General features: G+C 52.5%; 1 protein-coding gene across 1 annotated transcript; it reads right to left on the bottom strand.

Annotated features, from left to right (window-relative positions):
- Nucleotides 1-6,657: 6,657 nt before the first annotated feature.
- On the bottom strand, nt 6,658-17,138 carry LOC133362501 (protein LSM14 homolog A-like). Its single transcript, XM_061581453.1, has 7 exons — nt 17,116-17,138; nt 13,374-13,668; nt 11,932-12,089; nt 11,023-11,149; nt 9,039-9,263; nt 7,975-8,080; nt 6,658-6,850 (listed from the first exon to the last, which is right to left on the bottom strand). The coding sequence occupies exons 2-7, from the start codon at nt 13,492-13,494 to the stop codon at nt 6,658-6,660; spliced, it is 930 nt and encodes a 309-aa protein (XP_061437437.1). The 5' UTR covers nt 13,495-13,668; nt 17,116-17,138.
- Between the last annotated feature and the right edge of the window lie 1,349 nt (nt 17,139-18,487).

The following is an 18,487-nucleotide window of genomic DNA, read 5'->3' as shown; positions in this document are numbered from 1 at the left end:
CTGACACAATTTGTCTTCGCGGGATCGGTGGAGATCCCCGAAGAGTCGACAACGTGGCCCAAGTACCTTACGGATTTCCGAAGCAGGTGGCATTTAGCCGGTTTAAACTTCAACTTAGCCGATCGCATCCGCAAGAAAACCCCCCTTAATCGCTGGAGGTGTTCCTCGAAAGTTCTACTGAAAACAATGACATCGTCAAGGTTGCACTCCGCATCTACGACGGTGCAGGCGTTGGCGGCGTGCACAATTCACATTCCTCCCGGCTCTCAGATGTTAGTTCCCCTCCAGTTTCGTAAACCCCTTGATTACGACGCGTTCATGGGGGGTGCTGTGATCGGGCCTTCGCGTTCAGCTGAGCGGGTGTCGGACCTTGTGTGTGCACAAACGCTCGTGCGAAGCGACCACGACCCCTTTATCCAGGTCCTTAACGCGGGATTGGAAACGGCCGTTATCTGTCAGGGAATGGTGCTTGCTCACGCGACGCCAGCCCCGCCAGAAGATGTGATCGTGGGTCACGTAGGGGGCGAGTCCTCTTCCGTTGCCAAGCCAGGTCCTGACACAGGATGGCTCGACGCGCTTTGCTCCACTTCTGCCGATTTGTCACCATTACAGCATGCTAAATTACGCACGCTGCTGAGCGATTTCGCCGACGTTTTCAGTCAAAGCAAATTCGACATTGGCTGCACTAAATTGCTAAGCCACCACATCGACACGGGTGATGCCGCTCCAATTCGTCAAAACCCATTCCGGTTGAGCCCGGCCGAAAATGAACATGTACGGGTGGCCGTCAACGATATGTTGGCGGCCGATGTCATTGCGCCATCAAATAGCCCATGGGGGGCGCCGATCGTTCTTGTTAAGAAGCACGACGGGAGCCTCCGCTTTTGTGTTGACTTCAGGAAACTTAATAAGATTTCTGTGGCCAACGCCTACCCGCTTCCCAGGATGGACGAGTCGCTCGATGCCTTAGCAGGTGCGCACTACTTCTCCAACTTGGATCTCTTCTCGGGGTTTTGGCAGCTACCCCTTGATGACGCATCCAAACCAAAGACGGCCTTTCGCACGCCGCAGGGACTGTTCCAATTCAACAGACTTCCCATGGGTCTTCACTCGGCCCCGGCGACGTTCCAGGGCCTGATGGAGCTGGTCCTCGCTGGGCTCCAGTGGGATTCTTGCCTAATCTACCTCGACGATGTAATCGTGTTCAGCAAAACTTTTGATGAACACCTCATGCGATTGAAGGCAGTTTTCCTTAAAATGCGAGCGGCTAACCTCAAATTCAAACCGCAAAAGTGCCACCTCATGAGGGATTCGGTTCGTTATTTGGGCCATATTGTCAGCCGCTCAGGAATTGCCACGGACCCCGAAAAGACAAATTGCGTGCGCTCATGGCCAACTCCTACCTCTGTTGGGGAGGTGCGGAGTTTTATCGGCTTCGCCTCATATTATCGACGATTTGTTGCGGGATTCGCATCCATCGTGAAGCCCCTCCACGCATTAACGGCCAAAGGGGTCAAATTCCGTTGGGGAGAGTTAGAACAGGCATCGTTCAATGCCGTCCGAAAAGTACTGGTCGATGCTCCTACCCTGTCTTATCCAGATTTTACCACTCCGTTCATTCTAGATACAGACGCCAGCAACACCGGAATTGGAGGGGTGCTGTCGCAAATTGTCAATGGAGTGGAGCGCGTCGTCGCCTATGGCAGCAGGGTGCTGTCGCCCGCGGAGCAACGTTACTGCATAACGTGCTGCGAATTGTTTGCTATCGTTATTTTCATAAAGCAGTACAGACCATACGTGTATGGCAGGCATTTCACAGTACGCTCCAACCATGCGGCACTACAAACGGCCTTGCGAGTGGACCAACCATCTGGACAGCTTTCGCTTTGGCTCGAGATCCTCCAGGACTTTGCGTTCACTGTAATTTACCGCAAGGGGATTCAACACGGGAACGCCGACGGGTTGTCACGACTGCCGACCAATGGGCGCTGTGCTTGTTTTTTGGGTGCGGGGCGTTGTAGGCAGCCTGACGGGGTACCGCCCCCATCCCTTGCGGCCGCGGCCGGGGATGGGGTCGGGGACCACGGGGCTCCCTCCACGCAAGTTCCTCAGGACGCATTGCTGGGCCTCGGGTTGGATGACTGGGGACGTCTTCAGATGGAAGACGTCTCCCTCCTCAAATTGAGACGCCGCGCTAGGGATGCCGAGGGTCACAGGGGGCAGGGGGGCCCCGTATCATATGTCATCCGGGAAGGCGTCCTCATGCATTGGGATGGGGGGTCCCAATCCCACACATTGGTGGTGCCCACCTCCCTGCGGGGGCGACTTGTGTGGGAAACCCACAGTCGCCTCTTGCACTTGGGTGTTCAGAAAACACTAGCTAAAATCCAATTGGAATTTTTCTGGCCGGGCATGGCAAACGATGTGGCTGACCTTGTGCAAGGTTGCACAGAATGTGCACGGCGGAAACCACCTGCTAGGCCGTCCTGCCCGCCGCTCCAATCCATTAAGGTTTCCCGGGTCAATGAGATCGTCGCATTGGATATTTTGGGTCTGTTTCCCGCTACTCCTCGGGGTAGTAAGTACCTTTTGGTTGGGGTGGAATAATTTACCCGATGGGCCATGGCCTGGCCACTCCCCAACCAGTCTGCAGCAGCCATTACGGAGGCCTTTTTCCAGGGCTACATCCTGGATAAGGGTGCTCCCGAACGCCTGCTGAACGACCAAGAGAAAATTTTCTCTTCCACCCTGTTGCGGGATGTGTGCAACCTGCTAGGGACACACACCTCGCCATATCACCCCCAGACTGACGGTATGGTCGAGCGATTACATAGGACACTTACCTCCATGCTAAGCCACCAGGTGTCTGAGTCACAGACTGATTGGGATCTCCACATACCTGGTGTCTTGGCCGCCTATAGAATGGCGCCCCATACTGCCACAGGGTACTCGCCATTCTATCTTATGTATGGTAGGGAGGTTTGCCTCCCGATCGACGTACAATTGCACATTAAACAGCCCGCACCTAAGGCTAAGATTGCCGACCACATCCGTGCTAATGTGCGTCGTCTCGTGGATGCCCGGGAGGCTGCTCAAAATAACTCAGAAGTCCGTCAGCTTGCCAACGAGCGGTTGCGGAACCTCCACACGTCCCGCCACGTTTGGGTAGAAGGGGACCGCGCCTGGCTCCACTGCTCGCAGGTACCATTGGCTACTTCCTCAAAACTGCTTAAGCCTTGGAGAGGCCCGGTTGTTATTATTCGCGTTCTCCGCCCGCAGTGTGTCAGGATCCAGCATGGCAAGCGACGTTGGTTCGTGCACCCGTCACGTCTAAAACCTTACATTCAACCCTACACACCTCCTTCACTTCTCCGGGGCCGAGAGCGCGACATGTCTGACGAGCCGCGCCGCGATGATGCTGCTTCTAACTCTCGGCCAGGTCCCGCTGTCCCGCCCTCAGGTGCCTTGGGAATGAAACCCGCCACGGCCGACCCAGCTGGAACAAGCTTGCCCGCGGGATCAGCGACCCAGGACACAAGCGCAACAGCGGGCCGTCGGTCCCCTCCCGCCTCCGTCGCGACCGATGGACCTGCCACTCGGACTCGCTCAAAACTCAAACGATTTTCATGACCCCCGCCCACGAACTCTCGTCCCAACGCGACGCCACTCACCTTGCCATCATGTATAGTGGGCGATTGGGGCGTGCGTTCATCCTGCATATATGTGTTTATACAGTGTTGTTCTGCATCGGTGGCCTGGAGTTTTTTTTTTTATATACGCGTGACCACAGGAGGGGGAGAGGCGCTTTCTTCAAATTTTTTTTCTTGATTTGTCACACACTCATTCTGATGGGTAACAAATAATTTATTGTACAATTGTATTTTTTTTTGACAGCCGGGTCGGCTGGAGGCTACGTAGAGGGGGGTAATGTAGTGACATAAGAAGGGAGGGGCTGCTGGGGGCTCTGGGACCCTGGGTGGGCCAGGCGCTTAAGCCTCTTGGCGTCAGGCGTTGGGTTCCCAGGCGCTTAATCCCCTTGGCGCCGCCAAAGGGGGGGGCTGTGTGTGCTCTGTGGGATATCTGGGGGCACACACGGCCCCACCTCTCGTTGGGGACTGGGCATAAAAGGGGAGCTCCCTGGACGATCAGGGCCAGTCGTAGCTCAAGACCCAAGACCCACGACCAGCCATCTGAAGACCCTGGGATGTTATGAGAGCGAGTGGTGGGACTCTGGAACTCCCGACTCTACGAACTTGTGAGGGCGAGTTCCAAAGCGTAGCCAGAGTAGAGTATCTAGGCTGTGTACCTAGGCTGTGTACCTAGGCTGTGTACCTAGGCTGTAACAGAGTATCAGGACTGTTGGAGTGTTGTATTGTAATAAAGAAGTTACCTCTACAAGTGTCTCTGGAACCCGTTACACACACACTAGCAATCTAAAGCAACGCAGTAAATTCAAAGAAGCAATGTTCTAAAGCCAACAGCCGGTCAACTTTAATCTTCGCCAGACACTTCACCACGGCCAATGCGCCAATATAAATTCCGCAACATTTAATGCTGCCTTGTGAAATACAAACACAACTCAATTAAATTGTCATGTCCATGCTCATTTCAGATTAAGACCGGTCGCACAAAAGCACCCATTTCAGGAGACAATTTCAAGTCCGACTTAACAGACATGTTTTACCTTCACCCATTAGACTAAAGTTCAAAACTTTCTTTAAAATTATAAACGTCTAAAGTGTTCAACCAAACGCGGTGTATACCTTGTGTACACACCATAAACATTGCAAGAATCGCGTATCAATTAACAAAACCCACATGCAGACTTTTTGGTTCTTCCAGTAAAGTCACGTAGAAGGGAAATAATAAAACATCATAAATTACAATTCTCACCACGTTTCGGCCACAACGCAAGCAGCCGTCCTCAGGTGAAGAACAGGTCTGTCGGAAAGACAGCGTCTGAATGAAACACCACCAGGTTTGGCAGCGTATATTGCTGTGTATATTGCTGCCAAGCTTGGTGGTGTTCATTCAGACGCTGTCTTTCCGACAGACCTGTTCTTCACCTGAGGACGGCTGCTTGCGTTGTGGTGAAGAACAGGTCTGTCGGAAAGACAGACGCTGTCTTTCCGATAGACCTGTTCTTCACCTGAGGACGGCTGCTTGCGTTGTGGTGAAGAACAGGTCTGTCGGAAAGTCAGACGCTGTCTTTCCGACAGACCTGTTCTTCACCTGAGGACGGTTGCTTGCGTTGTGGCCGAAACGTCGTGAGAATTGTATTTTATTATGTTTTTATTATTTGATTATTTCCCTTCTATGTGACTTTACCGAAAGAACCAAGAAGATGAATCCCTGCAGTCACGAAAGAATCTTTAAATCGAAACCCACATGCAGTCCTTAACGTAACGTTTCTTCAGACCCAACAACATTTTTTTTGAAATCAAACAAACCCCCGATATGTGTACGCTCTGGGTGGGAGCTGTGGTTCTCTACAACCTGCAACAACAACAACAGCAGCAGTAAGCAGCATTGGCGACGTCAAGAAGCAACACGACAGATCGTGGTCAAACCCCGCAAAGGGCTGGATTGTCACTTGGAGAATTGGCGATTGTGGCCGAGATTTCTCCGTGTCATCCAAACTCTAACGTGGGGCACGAGAGCGTTGACAAGCGACTGCCGTTTGAAACAAACTCCTCCACATCTTTATCTCACCGGGTGAGACCCACGCAGCTGTGCGAGCGCTCTTTGATGTAGAAGTTGTTCACGATATAATACGCAAATCATATCACACTGGTCAACAATTAAAACAACAACATGTAGTTCTGGCCTGGACTTTTGCAGCTGTTCTGGACTAAATTCAGGGTGCCGATTTCAAATCTGATCTCAGATTTGCTCCGTCCGTCGCATCTCATTTTTATGCTATCGGCATACCCCGTCAAATGGTCTCTCTCTCATCCTCCACGGAGCAGCGTGTTCTCACGGGGAGAACCTCACAAGCAACATCAACAGACTTCCGTTATCGTGTTGCAGCCGGAAAGACAGCGTCTGAATGAACACCACTAAGCTTGGCAGCGTATATTTAAGCTGGGTTAGAGGAGGAAGAGCGCCTTGACAAAGGGACTCACATATCAACAGAGGAATGTAGTATATTTATAAGAAATTCAGATATGGGATTAGTCACTACTTGTGGAATGTGTAGGAGGTGGGCGGGGGGTTTCAAAGTCATATTATGCAGGATTAGCAGCATCAAAAGGAGGGAGTAGGGGTAGCATTAATAAAGGGAAGGAATCATATTCTTAGGTTTTTTCGGTAAAGTCACGTAGGTAAAAAAATTTAAATTAATAAAAGTTAAATAAAAAAAGCTTCCGGAAGCTTGTCTGGCCTCCAAAACGTCGTGATTTTTATTTTATTTAACTTTTATTAATTTAAAAAAATTTTACCTACGTGACTTTACCGAAAAAACCTAAAAATACGAATCCTTGCAGTCACGAAAGCTTCAAATCTAGAAAGGGAAGGAATGTTAATAGTATGGGAGCTGCAGCAACTAAGCCACCACGTAAAAAAACTAAAATATAAACTACATCAGTATCATCAATATACTAAATATACTCTCCAACAAGCCGAGCTACTGTCACCGTCACCGTGGTCGTCACCTGTCTAGGCTGCACCTCGGCCGGAGGAGGAGACTGCCCGCCTCCCCCCCCCGGCGGCTTTGGGCGCGCACGGCCGCCCGTCCCCCCCCCACAGGGCCCCGCGTCGGCGGGAGCGGCGAGCGAGCGACGTGGAGAGGTCCGCCCCGAACGTCGCCACGTTCAGACGCCGCTGCTCCGCCAACGTCACGCGGCAGTTCCTGGCGGGGCGGGAGGAGGAGGAGGGGGTAAGGGGGTGAGCACGGCTGGTCAGAGGTCGCAGACGGGTTTTGATTTCTTACCCGTACCCGGCCGCACCAGGGTCGCAAACGGGTACCCGTACCCTACCCGTACCCATACCCTACCCGTACCCTACCTGTACCCTACCCGTACCCTACCCGGAATGAGTGACAAACGGTGACTCACCAGTGACTCACGGCCTACCCGTACCTGGCCGCACCAGGGTCGCAAACGGCTACCATTGGAACCTCATTTGCCAGCAAAAAATATTATAATTGTTTTTTTACCCTTTTATCTGGCAACAAAACTGACACCTTTATTACAAGGAGTCATGTTTGCATAGACCACAATAACTGCAGCCATAATGCGTCATCTGGTCCAACCCATGTGAGACTAGGCTCTAAGGAAAGCTGTCTCGGGTATGGACCAATCAACTTCAAGGACAGTGCATATATTATCAGAGTTATGTTTTTTTTGCATTCTGACTGCAGGTATTGTGGTCAATGCAAATACGACTCCTCGTAAAAAAAGGTGTCAGTTTTGTTGACAGATAAAAGGGTAAAAAAACAATGATCATTTTCTGCTACTGCTGACAAATGATGTTCCAATGGTCTAAACCCGACATCAGAGAGGTCCCTGCACGGCTCCACGCCATCCTGCGTCTAGACAAATGTTCGTCTGGTGCCCAGTCAAAGAGTTGCACGTCCTTCTCTTATTCTCGGGGCTGGGATTTTTTCCGAATCAAGTGCAACTACGCAATTCACGCGGCGTGCATTTGTTTTGGCGCGCCGATTCAAGTTAACGTCGCACATTTTTGCAACGCCCAAACTTTCCAGATGTGCCAGGAACGGCACAAACAATTTGCCCAAGCTCTGTCATCCTATATTGGGATGGTTAGGCCAACTCCGTTTGTGAGTTTCTATACACGAGGTGGGGGTGGGTGGGGGGGGGACAGCAACACCATCTCCGCACAGACAAAGACGGAGCCCGCTTGCTGTACTGCCGCCTCCCCCATCGCCTCCCCCAGCAGGCGTTGCACTTGAAGGCGAGGAGATCCAACAAGAACACACACACACCACGAGCGAGCGGCAGAGACGGACGTTACCTGCCGCCGTCTTTGGAAATGTTGTCAAAGAAACTCCTGGTTTTGTCGTAGAAGCAGCCGTCCAGGAAGACGGGGGAGCTCGTGCGGGGACCCCTCGGCTTGTCCGCTGCACAAGGGGAGACGCAACGGCGGAAGTGAGGGGGTGGCCTGGACAATTAAACACACGAAGATCCGCCCCCCCCCACCCAACCCAGACTCCACTGGTCAACACACATTCAGGCGCTGTCTCCCCGACAGACCTGGTCTTCGCCTAAGGACGGCTGCTTGCGTTGTGGCCGAAACGTCGTGAGAATTATTATTTTTTTATTTTATTTTATTATTTTAATACTTCCCTTCTACGTGATGACTTTACCGAAAGAACCAAGAAGATGGTCAACACACTTTTTCTGGCATAAGGTATTCCAACGGTTTTAAGGTAATTTAGTTAGTCAACATCTCCTAGCCACCGTGATGATGATGATGATGATGAGAGAAACACACAAACTCCAAATATACAGCAGCAGGCATCGTCAGGGTTGGGATCGAACCCACGCCCTCCTGCACATCAGGCGAGGTAGTTAGCATCTCATAGCCACCGTGATGATGACAAGTTTGCAGTCGGTACCACATTGGGAAGTGTGTCAAAATTGAGTGACAAGATTTCTATTCTATGAGATTTATTTTACCAGTGGCAAAATATAGTAGTAGGTTTTTACCCTTTTAAACTGGTACAAAACTGACACCTTTATTCAAGGCATCATGTTTGCAATAACCACAACACAAGTAGTCAAAAAAGCAAACAAAAAGAAGCAACTCTGATAATGACAGGACAGTGCATATTATTATCATTATCAGAGTTGCTTCTTTTTGTTTGCTTTTTTGACTACTTGTGTTGTGGTTATTGCAAACATGATGCCTTGTATAAAGGTGTCAGTTTTGTACCAGTTTAAAAGGGTAAAAAGCTACTACTAAGATTTCTATTTTGCCGATACAGCAGCGGAGGAAGTGAGTTGTTGGGTGGCGGCAGCGTGTGAGTGAGTGAGTGTGTACGTGAGTGTCTGTCAGCGTGTGAGTGAGTGCCCCACCTTCTCTCCGCTTGGCCTCCCTGCCCCGGAACTCCCTGTCCAGCGCCGCACGGTCCAGCTTCGCGTTGGCGCTCGCAAAGTCAAACTCCGCGTCCAACTCTACGCACGGCTCCGGGACCCCACGGGGAGTCTGGGCGGCAATCCGCTTCGTGCTCCGACACCGTCGCTGCTGACGCTGGGGGGACGTCTGCACCCCCCGCTCCACCGTGGCGCTCTTCCTCGCGGCTGTGGGAGATAGTGCAGCTGCGTGTGAGTGTGTGTGTGAGTGTGTGTGAGTGTGTGTGTGTGAGTGTGTGTGAGTGTGTGTGTGAGTGTGTGTGAGTGTGTGTGAGTGTGTGTGAGTGAGTGTGTGTAGGCTGGCCTGCCTACGATCCATCCTGGGTTTAACCAGGCTGGATTGTGTGAGGAGCTCACAAATCCTTGAAAGATCTGGGCAAAGTCCCATCAGTGAGCTCCTCCGGCAGGCAAGGCTGCGTTGGCTGGGTCATGTAGCCCGCATGCCCAGCCACCGCATGCCTAAACAGCTTTTGTTCGGCCGGATCGAGGGGGCTAGACGGGCGCGGCACGGGACTGGAGAAGAGATGGAGTGATGTGGTACAGGAGGACGTGGAGCTGAGTGGACTTGCCGATGACTGGTACCAGCGGTGTCAAGATCGGCCTCAGTGGAGGAGGCTCGTGAAGGACGCTACTGGGCAGTTGGAGGCAGTCGCCCTCCAACAACAACGGAGGGCGGAGGAGCGACGCTCACAACAACGAGCGGAGCGCCGGGTGGCTAAAGCACAGCAAGTTGGTACAGTAGGGGGCACAGGTGGTGCATTAGCCAGTCATCTCGGTCAGTCGACCCGTGGCACCTGGGTCTGCCCCGTGACCTCCTGCCAGCGGGCGTTCGACACTTCACGTGGCCTCAAGGTGCACTTGGCCTGGCACAAGCATCGTGGTGACGTCACCGCCACTTAGTGGCGAATGGCGGTTGTTGTTGTTGTTGTTGTGAGTGTGTGTGAGTGTGTGTGAGTGTGTGTGTGAGTGTGTGAGTGTGTGAGTGTGTGTGAGTGTGTGTGAGTGTGCGTGTGTGCGTGAGTGAGTGTGTGCGTGTGTGAGTGTGCGTGTGTGCGTGAGTGAGTGTGTGCGTGAGTGTGTGTGAGTGCGTGTGTGTGTGTGAGCGTGTGAGTGTGTGAGTGTGTGCGTGTGTGCGTGTGTGAGTGCGTGTGTGCGCGTGTGTGTGTGTGCATGTGTTTCTCACTATAAATCCTTTATATGCGTGGCATCGGTTTTATTTTATTATTCAATTCTGTTTTTCTTGAGTAAGAGTTTCATTTTTATCACATTGGTATTTTAAATTAAATATTAAATTTTTTTAACAAACATTAATTGTCACGCACAACGAGTCTGTGTGCAAAATGTCAGCTCGATCGGATCATGGGAAGTGGGATAAAAAACGACCAAAATTTTGCATGGTCGTAAGCGCGCAAGCAAGCAAGCTAACTTAATATAAAGGATTTAAACAAGTATAACCCGTAAAAACTAAGTTTTTCACTATAAATCCTTTATATGCGTGGCGGCTAGAGTCCTCTCGTCCTCTGGCTTGAGATGGCTGCCACCTATGGGTCAGATGATTGCGTGGCAGCATTAAGAAATTGGTAATTAAATATAATATTTTTGTCCTAAAAAGTGTAAAATTTTGGAAAAAAAAATTCACGAACATTACTTGTCACGCACAACGAGTCTGTGTGCAAAATATCAGCTCGATTGCATCACGGGAAGTGGGTTAAAAAACGACCGAAAGATTTGCACGGTCCGAAGCGCGCAAGCAAGTGAACTTAATATAAAGGATTTAAATAAAAAAACATCGGATTTCCGTACGACGTCAGGATAAGCTCCGTTAGCGAGCACCTGCAAAGGCTGTGGCACAAGAGGGGGGCGGGCGGGCGGTCGGTACAACGCCCGGCCACCTTTGCATCCCCAGCGTTTACCGCGCCGCCCGTACCTGTGGCTCCTCCGCGCGTGCCGCCCCCGTGGCCGCCGCGGGCTCCGTGCTGCGTGTCCCGCACGAGGGGGCGGGCTCCGTGCTGCGTGTCCCGCAGGGGGCGGGCGCCCCGTGGTGGCGAGGAGGACTGGACGGGGGCGAGGGTGGGTGGTCACGCAGCGACGGGATCAATCGTAGCCTGTCCAGCATCTTACGCACCACCATCGGAACCTCATTTGCCGGTAACAACAAATATGATAATTGTTTTTTTTACCCTTTTATCTGGCAACAAAACTGACACCTTTTTTTTAAGTTGTGCGCCTTTTGGCGTCATCTGGTCCAACCCATGTGAGACTGGGCTCTAAGGAAAGCTGTCTAGGGTGTGGACCAATCAACTTCAAGGACAGTGCATTCATCATCAGAGTTGTGTTTTTTGTTTGCATTCCAACTGCAGGTATTGCGGTCTATGCAAACACGACTCCTCGTAAAAAAGGCGTCAGTTTTGTTGCCAGATAGAAGGGTAAAAAAACAATTATCATATTTTTCTACTGGCAAATGAGGTTCCAATGGTGTAAATGCTTACCCCGAGCTCTCATACTCTGATGGTGCATTGTCTTTGAGTTGTGCGCCTTTTGTCGTCATCTGGACCAACTCCATGTGAGACTAGGCTCTAAGGAAAGCTGTCTCGGGTGTGGACCAATCAATTTCAAGGACAGTGCATACATTATCAGAGTTGTGTTTTTCGTTTGCATTCCGACCACAGGTATTGTGGTCAATGCAAACACGACTCCTTGTAAAAAAAGGTGTCAGTTTTGTTGCCAGATTACAGGGTAAACAACCAATGATCAGAGTTAAATATCTCGGTGGGGTCCTGCCCGCTAAAGTAACCAACCAGTTTGGCGGCGAAGAGAATGGCTGCCCCCCTCTCACCTGCACGACGGCCAGGTGGGGGTGCAGAGCGGAGAGCGGGCACCCCAACGCTGCCAGGTCCTTGATCTCGCTGGCACGGAAGATGATGTAGTCGTAGATCTCCTCGCGAGGGGCGACGGCGCGCTCGGCGGGGCGACCCTCCGTGCCGCACACACGCACTGCGCACGCACAAAGACGACGCTAACGCCGCTAACGGTGCCGTGGTGGTGGTGGGTGTGTGGGCGACACCGTGGTGAGAAGTGAATCACCTCGCCTGGTGTCTATCGGAGGTCGTGCGTTTCATCCCAACCCTGGCGTCGGTTTTTGTCTATCACATCGGGTTTTTGAGATGATGTCAAATATTGCATTTTCAATAAAAACTTGCAGAAGAAAAATATTAAGTGAATGTGGATATCTACGTAAAAGTGATATTGTAAACACACTATCCTAAAAATACAGCACCATGTTTTAACACTAAAGCAGTCACTGACTCGCAACGACTTGCAATCATAAGTGACAGAGTTAATTCGGGTAAAATCAATGAAAATGGGGTATGCCGATAGCATAAAAATGAGATGTGAGAGAGAAAATCTGAGATCACATTTGGAATCGGCACCCTGAAATTAGTCTAAAACAGCTGCAAAAGTCCAGGCCAGAATTTTTTTGTTGACCAGTGTAACAATACCACAATTCTTCTTGGTTCTTTCGGTAAAGTCACGTAGAATGGAAATAATAAAAAAAATAAACATAAATAATTCTCACGACGTTTCGGCCACAACGCAAGCAGCCGTCCTCAGGTGAAGAACACAAAACTTTAAGATCCTTCAACAAACTCCGGGATAATCGAGTCTCTCACCTTTCTGAAGAGATGCCGCGACTCTAAGCTTAAATAGACGCTCCAAGCCTGGCGGTGTTTCATTCAGACGCTGTCTTCCCGACAGACCTGTTCTTCACCTGAGGACGGCTGCTTGCGTTGTGGCCGAAACGTCGTGAGAATTATTTTATTATGTTTTATTTTTATTATTTTATTATTTCCCTTCTACGTGACTTTACCGAAAGAACCAAGAAGATGAATCCCTGCAGTGGGGCTGGGTGGGGAGGGGCTGGGTGGGGAGGGTGGGGCTGGGTGGGGGGTGGGAGGGGCTGGGTTGGGAGGGGCTGGGTGGGGAGGGTGGGGCTGGGTGGGGGGTGGGAGGGGCTGGGTTGGGAGGGGCTGAGTGGGGAGGGGCTGCTCACCCCGTGGTGCCCTTATAAAACTCAACGTTTCACCTACTCACGCCGCCTTGTGCTGCCCGCCCTCACAGTCGGCCATGTTTGCAGAACACAGCACGCCCCACGCCCTGGTCACCGTCGTTGACCCTGGCCAACGTGTTCCTAGCAGCTCCCTCCGCAGGAGCAGGGAAGTGTTTAAACCCTCACCCCCTTTGACCCGTGACCCCCCCCCCCACCCCCCCGTGCGTGACCTTTGGCCAAGGCGACGGTGCAGTCGTCCGTGTTGACCCCGCTCAGGGTGCCCTCGTAGCGGATGCCGGCCATGGAGATCAAGCTGGTCCTGCTGCCCAAGCACAGCGTCCACGTGGCCATGATGATGATGCTGCTGCTGCTGATGATGCTGATGTTGATGATGCTGCTGATGATGATTCTGATGATGCTGCTGCTGATGATGCTGCTGATGATGATGCTGCTGCTGCTGATGATGCTGCTGCTCCTGCTGCTGATGATGATGCTGCTGCTGCTCGTAGCCGCCGCCGGCTCGAGCTGCGGGAGACAACAAGAGGGGAGGGTGGGGCCGGGCAGGAGGAGGTGATGATGGTGATTGTGTTGATGATGTTGTTGATGATGATGGTGTTGTTGATGTTGTTGATGATGATGTTGTTGTTGTTGATGTAGTTAATGTTGTTGATGATGTAGTTAATGTTGTTGATGTTGTTGATGATGATGTTGTTGTTGATGATGTAGTTAATGTTGTTGATGATGTTGTTGTTGGTGGTGATGATGTTGTTGATGATGTTGTTGATGATGTAGTTAATGTTGTTGATGATGATGTTGTTGATGTTGATGGTGATCACCCACGATGCGTCCCGCGTGTTCACGCCGTTTGAACTGAGCTGCTCACCGAGTCGCGTCGTGCAAAGGGCGCCAAATTGTGGGGGAGGGGATTTTTTTCCCTCTTCCTGTCAACGGGGGTATTATTTATTTATTTGGTAATTTATTTTTTGGTATTTTATTACATTTTTATATTTTACTATTTTATTATTAATATTGTGTTCCCTATCTACGCGACGTTACCGAAATAAACAAAGAATTGCGCTCAACATCTGTCGGGTCACTTGAGTTCATCCCCAAACCCCGCCCCCCTCGCCCCCCGCCCCCCGCCCCTCACCCCTCCTGGTGGTGGTGGGGGTGGTGGTGGTGGTGGGGGTGGTGGGGGGTGGTGGTGGGGGTGGTGGGGGGTGGTGGGTGGTGGTGGGGGGTGGTGGTGGGGGTGGTGGGGGGTGGTGGTGTTGGCGGGTGGTGGGGGTGGTGGTGTTGGCGGGTGGTGGGGGTGGTGGTGGGGGGTGGGGGTAGTGGGGGTGGTGGTGGGGGTGGTGGGGGGGTGGTGGTGGGGGGTGGTGGGGGTGGTGGGGGGTGGTGGGGGTGGTGGGTGGTGGTGGTGGGGGGTGGTGGGGGTGGTGGGGGTGGTGGTGGTGGGGGGTGGTGGGGGGTGGTGGTGGGGGGTGGTGGGGGTGGTGGTGGGGGGGGGGGTGGTGGTGGTGGGGGTGGTGGTGGTGGGGGGTGGTGGTGGGGGTGGTGGGGGTGGTGGTGGTGGGGGGTGGTGGGGGTGGTGGTGGTGGGGGGGTGGTGGGGTGGTGGGGGTGGTGGTGGTGGTGGGGGGTGGTGGTGGTGGTGGGTGGTGGTGGTGGTGGGGAGTGAAAAATATTGAAGGGACGATTTTTGACCCCCACCACGTGATGGGGGGGAGGGGCAGTCACGTGATGGGGGGGAGGGGCAGTCACGTGATGGGGGGAGGGGCAGTCACGTGGCCACTTGTGGGTGGGGGGAGTTTGTTGGTGTGAGGGCGAGTGGAGGGAGTGGATTGAGGTGCGGAGCGAGAGAGACACAGAGAGAAGGTGAGTTGGTGGTGATGGTGGTGGTGATGGTGGTGATGGTGGTGGTGATGGTGGTGGTGATGGTGGTGATGGTGGTGATGATGGTGATGATGATGGTGGTGATGGTGGTGATGATGGTGATGATGATGGTGGTGATGGTGGTGATGATGGTGGTGGTGATGGTGGTGGTGATGGTGGTGATGGTGGTGATGATGGTGATGATGATGGTGATGGTGGTGATGATGGTGGTGGTGATGGTGGTGATGGTGGTGGTGATGGTGGTGGTGATGGTGGTGGTGATGGTGGTGATGGTGGTGATGATGGTGATGATGATGGTGGTGATGGTGGTGATGATGGTGATGATGGTGATGATGATGGTGGTGATGGTGGTGATGGTGGTGATGATGGTGATGATGGTGGTGGTGGTGATGGTGGTGATGGTGGTGATGATGGTGATGATGGTGGTGGTGGTGGTGATGGTGATGATGGTGATGATGGTGGTGGTGGTGATGGTGGTGATGATGGTGGTGATGGTGGTGATGATGGTGATGATGGTGGTGATGGTGGTGATGATGGTGATGATGGTGGTGGTGGTGGTGATGATGGTGATGATGGTGATGATGGTGGTGGTGGTGATGGTGGTGATGATGGTGGTGGTGGTGGTGGTGATGATGGTGATGATGGTGATGATGGTGGTGGTGGTGATGATGGTGATGATGGTGATGATGGTGGTGGTGGTGCTGATGGTGGTGATGATGGTGGTGGTGATGGTGGTGGCGGTGATGGTGGTGGCGGTGATGGTGGTGGTGATGGTGGTGGCGGTGATGGTGGTGATGGTGGTGATGCTGGTGATGGTGGTTGAGGTTGAGGTGGAGGTGGTGGTGGTGATGGTTGTGGTGGTGGTGGTGATGGTGGTGGTGGAGGTGGTGGTGATGGTGGTGGTGGAGGTGGTGGTGATGGTGGTGGTGGTGATGATGGTGGTTATGGTGGTGATGGTGGTGATGGTGGTGGTGGTGGTGATGGTGGTGGTGGTGATGGTGGTTGAGGTGGTGAGGGTTGTAAAGGTGGTGATGGTGGTGATGATGGTGTTGGTGATGGTTGTGGAGGTGGTGATGGTTGTGGAGGTGGTGATGGTGGTGGTGATGGTGGTGGAGATGGTGGTGATGGTGGTGGTGGTGATGGTGGTGGTGATGGTGATGATGGTGGTGGTGGTGATGGTGGTGATGATGGTGATGATGGTGGTGGTGGTGGTGGTGATGATGGTGATGATGGTGATGATGGTGGTGGTGGTGATGATGGTGATGATGGTGATGATGGTGGTGGTGGTGATGATGGTGATGATGGTGATGGTGGTGGTGCTGATGGTGGTGATGATGGTGATGGTGGTGGCGGTGATGGTGGTGGCGGTGATGGTGGTGGCGATGGTGGTGGCGGCGATGGTGGTGGCGGTGATGGTGGTGGTGATGGTGGTGGTGGTGATGGTGGTGGCGGTGATGGTGGTGATGGTGGTGATGCTGGTGATGGTGGTTGAGGTGGAGGTGGTGGTGGTGGTGGTGGTGATGGTGGTGGTGGTGGTGATGGTGGTGGTGGAGGTGGTGGTGATGGTGGTGGTGGTGATGATGGTGGTTATGGTGGTGATGGTGGTGATGGTGGTCGTGGTGGTGATGGTGGTGGTGATGGTGGTTGAGGTGGTGAGGGTTGTAAAGGTGGTGATGGTGGTGATGATGGTGGTGGTGATGGTTGTGGAGGTGGTGATGGTTGTGGAGGTGGTGATGGTGGTGGTGATGGTGGTGGAGATGGTGGTGATGGTGGTGGTGGTGATGGTGATGGTTGTGGAGGTGGTGATGGTTGTAGTGGTGGTGATGGTGGTGGTGATGGTGGTGGTAGTGATGATGGTGGTTATGGTGGTGGTGATGGTGGTGATGGTGGTGGTGATGGTGGTGGTGGTTGAGGTGGTGATGGTTGTAAAGGTGGTTATGGTCGTGGTGATGGTGGTGGTGATGGTCGTGGAGTTGGTGATTGTAATAGTGGAGGTGATGGTGGTGGTGATAGTGGTTGTGGTGGTGATGATGATGGTGGTTCGAGGTGGTGGTGGTCGTGGTGGTGCATTCACTACCTTAACAGTACTCGCTCTGTCTCTCTCTCCCCATCCCTCCTCATCTCGCCCCATCTCTCTCCCCGTGTCTCTCTCCACCGTGTCTCTCTCCACCGTGTCTCTCACTCTCCACCTTGTCTTTCTCCCCGTGTCTCTCCCCGTGTCTCTCCCCCCGTGTCTCTCCCCGTATCTCTCTGTACGTAATGTGCATACACAGCACCACGTACAGTGTGCACTGTGCACACAGCACCACGTACAGTGTGCACTGTGCACACAGCACCACGTACAGTGTGCACACAGCACCACGTACAGTGTGCACTGTGCACACAGCAGCACGTACAGTGTGCACTGTGTACACACAGCAGCACGTACAGTGTGCACTGTGTACACACAGCAGCACGTACAGTGTGCACTGTGTACACACAGCAGCACGTACAGTGTGCACTGTGTACACACAGCAGCACGTACAGTGTGCACTGTACACACAGCGGCACGTACAGTGTGCACTGTGTACACACAGCAGCACGTACAGTGTGCACTGTGTACACACAGCAGCACGTACAGTGTGCACTGTGTACACACAGCAGCACGTACAGTGTGCACTGTGTACACACAGCAGCACGTACAGTGTGCACGGTGCGTGCGGTACAGTTTCAGTGTGCGCGGTAAGTCACTATTGTGCATGCAATATAGCCTCACAGAAGCAGGTGGAGGAGGTGGTGAGCGTGGTGGTGGTGAAGGTGGTGGTGGTGGTGGAGGTGGTGGTGATGGTGGTGATGATGATGGTGGGGGGTGGAGGTGGCGATGGTGGTTGTGGTTGTGGAGGTGGTGATGGTGGTGGTGATGGTGGTGGTGGTTGAGGTGGTGGTGGTTGTGGTGGAGGTGGTGATGGTGGTGATGGTGATGATGGTGGTGGTGATGATGGTGGTGGTGATGGTGGTGATGGTGGTGGGTTTCGTGACTGCAGGGATTCATCTTCTTGGTTCTTTCGGTAAAGTCACGTAGAAGGGAAGTAATAAAATAATAAAAATAAAACATAATAAAACAATTCTCACGACGTTTCGGCCACAACGCAAGCAGCCGTCCTCAGGTGAAAACCAGGTCTGTCGAGGCGACAGCGTCTGAGGACGGCTCCTTGCGTTGTGGCCGAAACGTCGTGAGAATTATTTTATTATGTTTTATTTTTATTATTTTATTATTTCCATTCTACGTGACTTTACCGAAAGAACCAAGAAGATGAATACTTGCAGTCACGAAAGTTTCAAATCTAGAATTAGTGAAGCCCTGTTGATGATCCCCAGCGAACAGCCCATGGGTAGCGCCCAGCCTCATTCTAGATTTAAAGCTTTGGTGACTGCAATGAGTCGTACTCTCTGGTTTTTTCGGTAAAGTC

This window comes from Lethenteron reissneri, unplaced genomic scaffold, assembly GCF_015708825.2.
Source record: "Lethenteron reissneri isolate LAM-NWPU_2019-01 unplaced genomic scaffold, ASM1570882v1 scaffold_1503, whole genome shotgun sequence".
Taxonomy (NCBI): Eukaryota; Metazoa; Chordata; class Hyperoartia; order Petromyzontiformes; family Petromyzontidae; genus Lethenteron; species Lethenteron reissneri.
The sequence above is the reverse complement of the archived record's forward strand: the minus strand, read 5'-3'. Positions and strand labels throughout refer to the sequence as shown.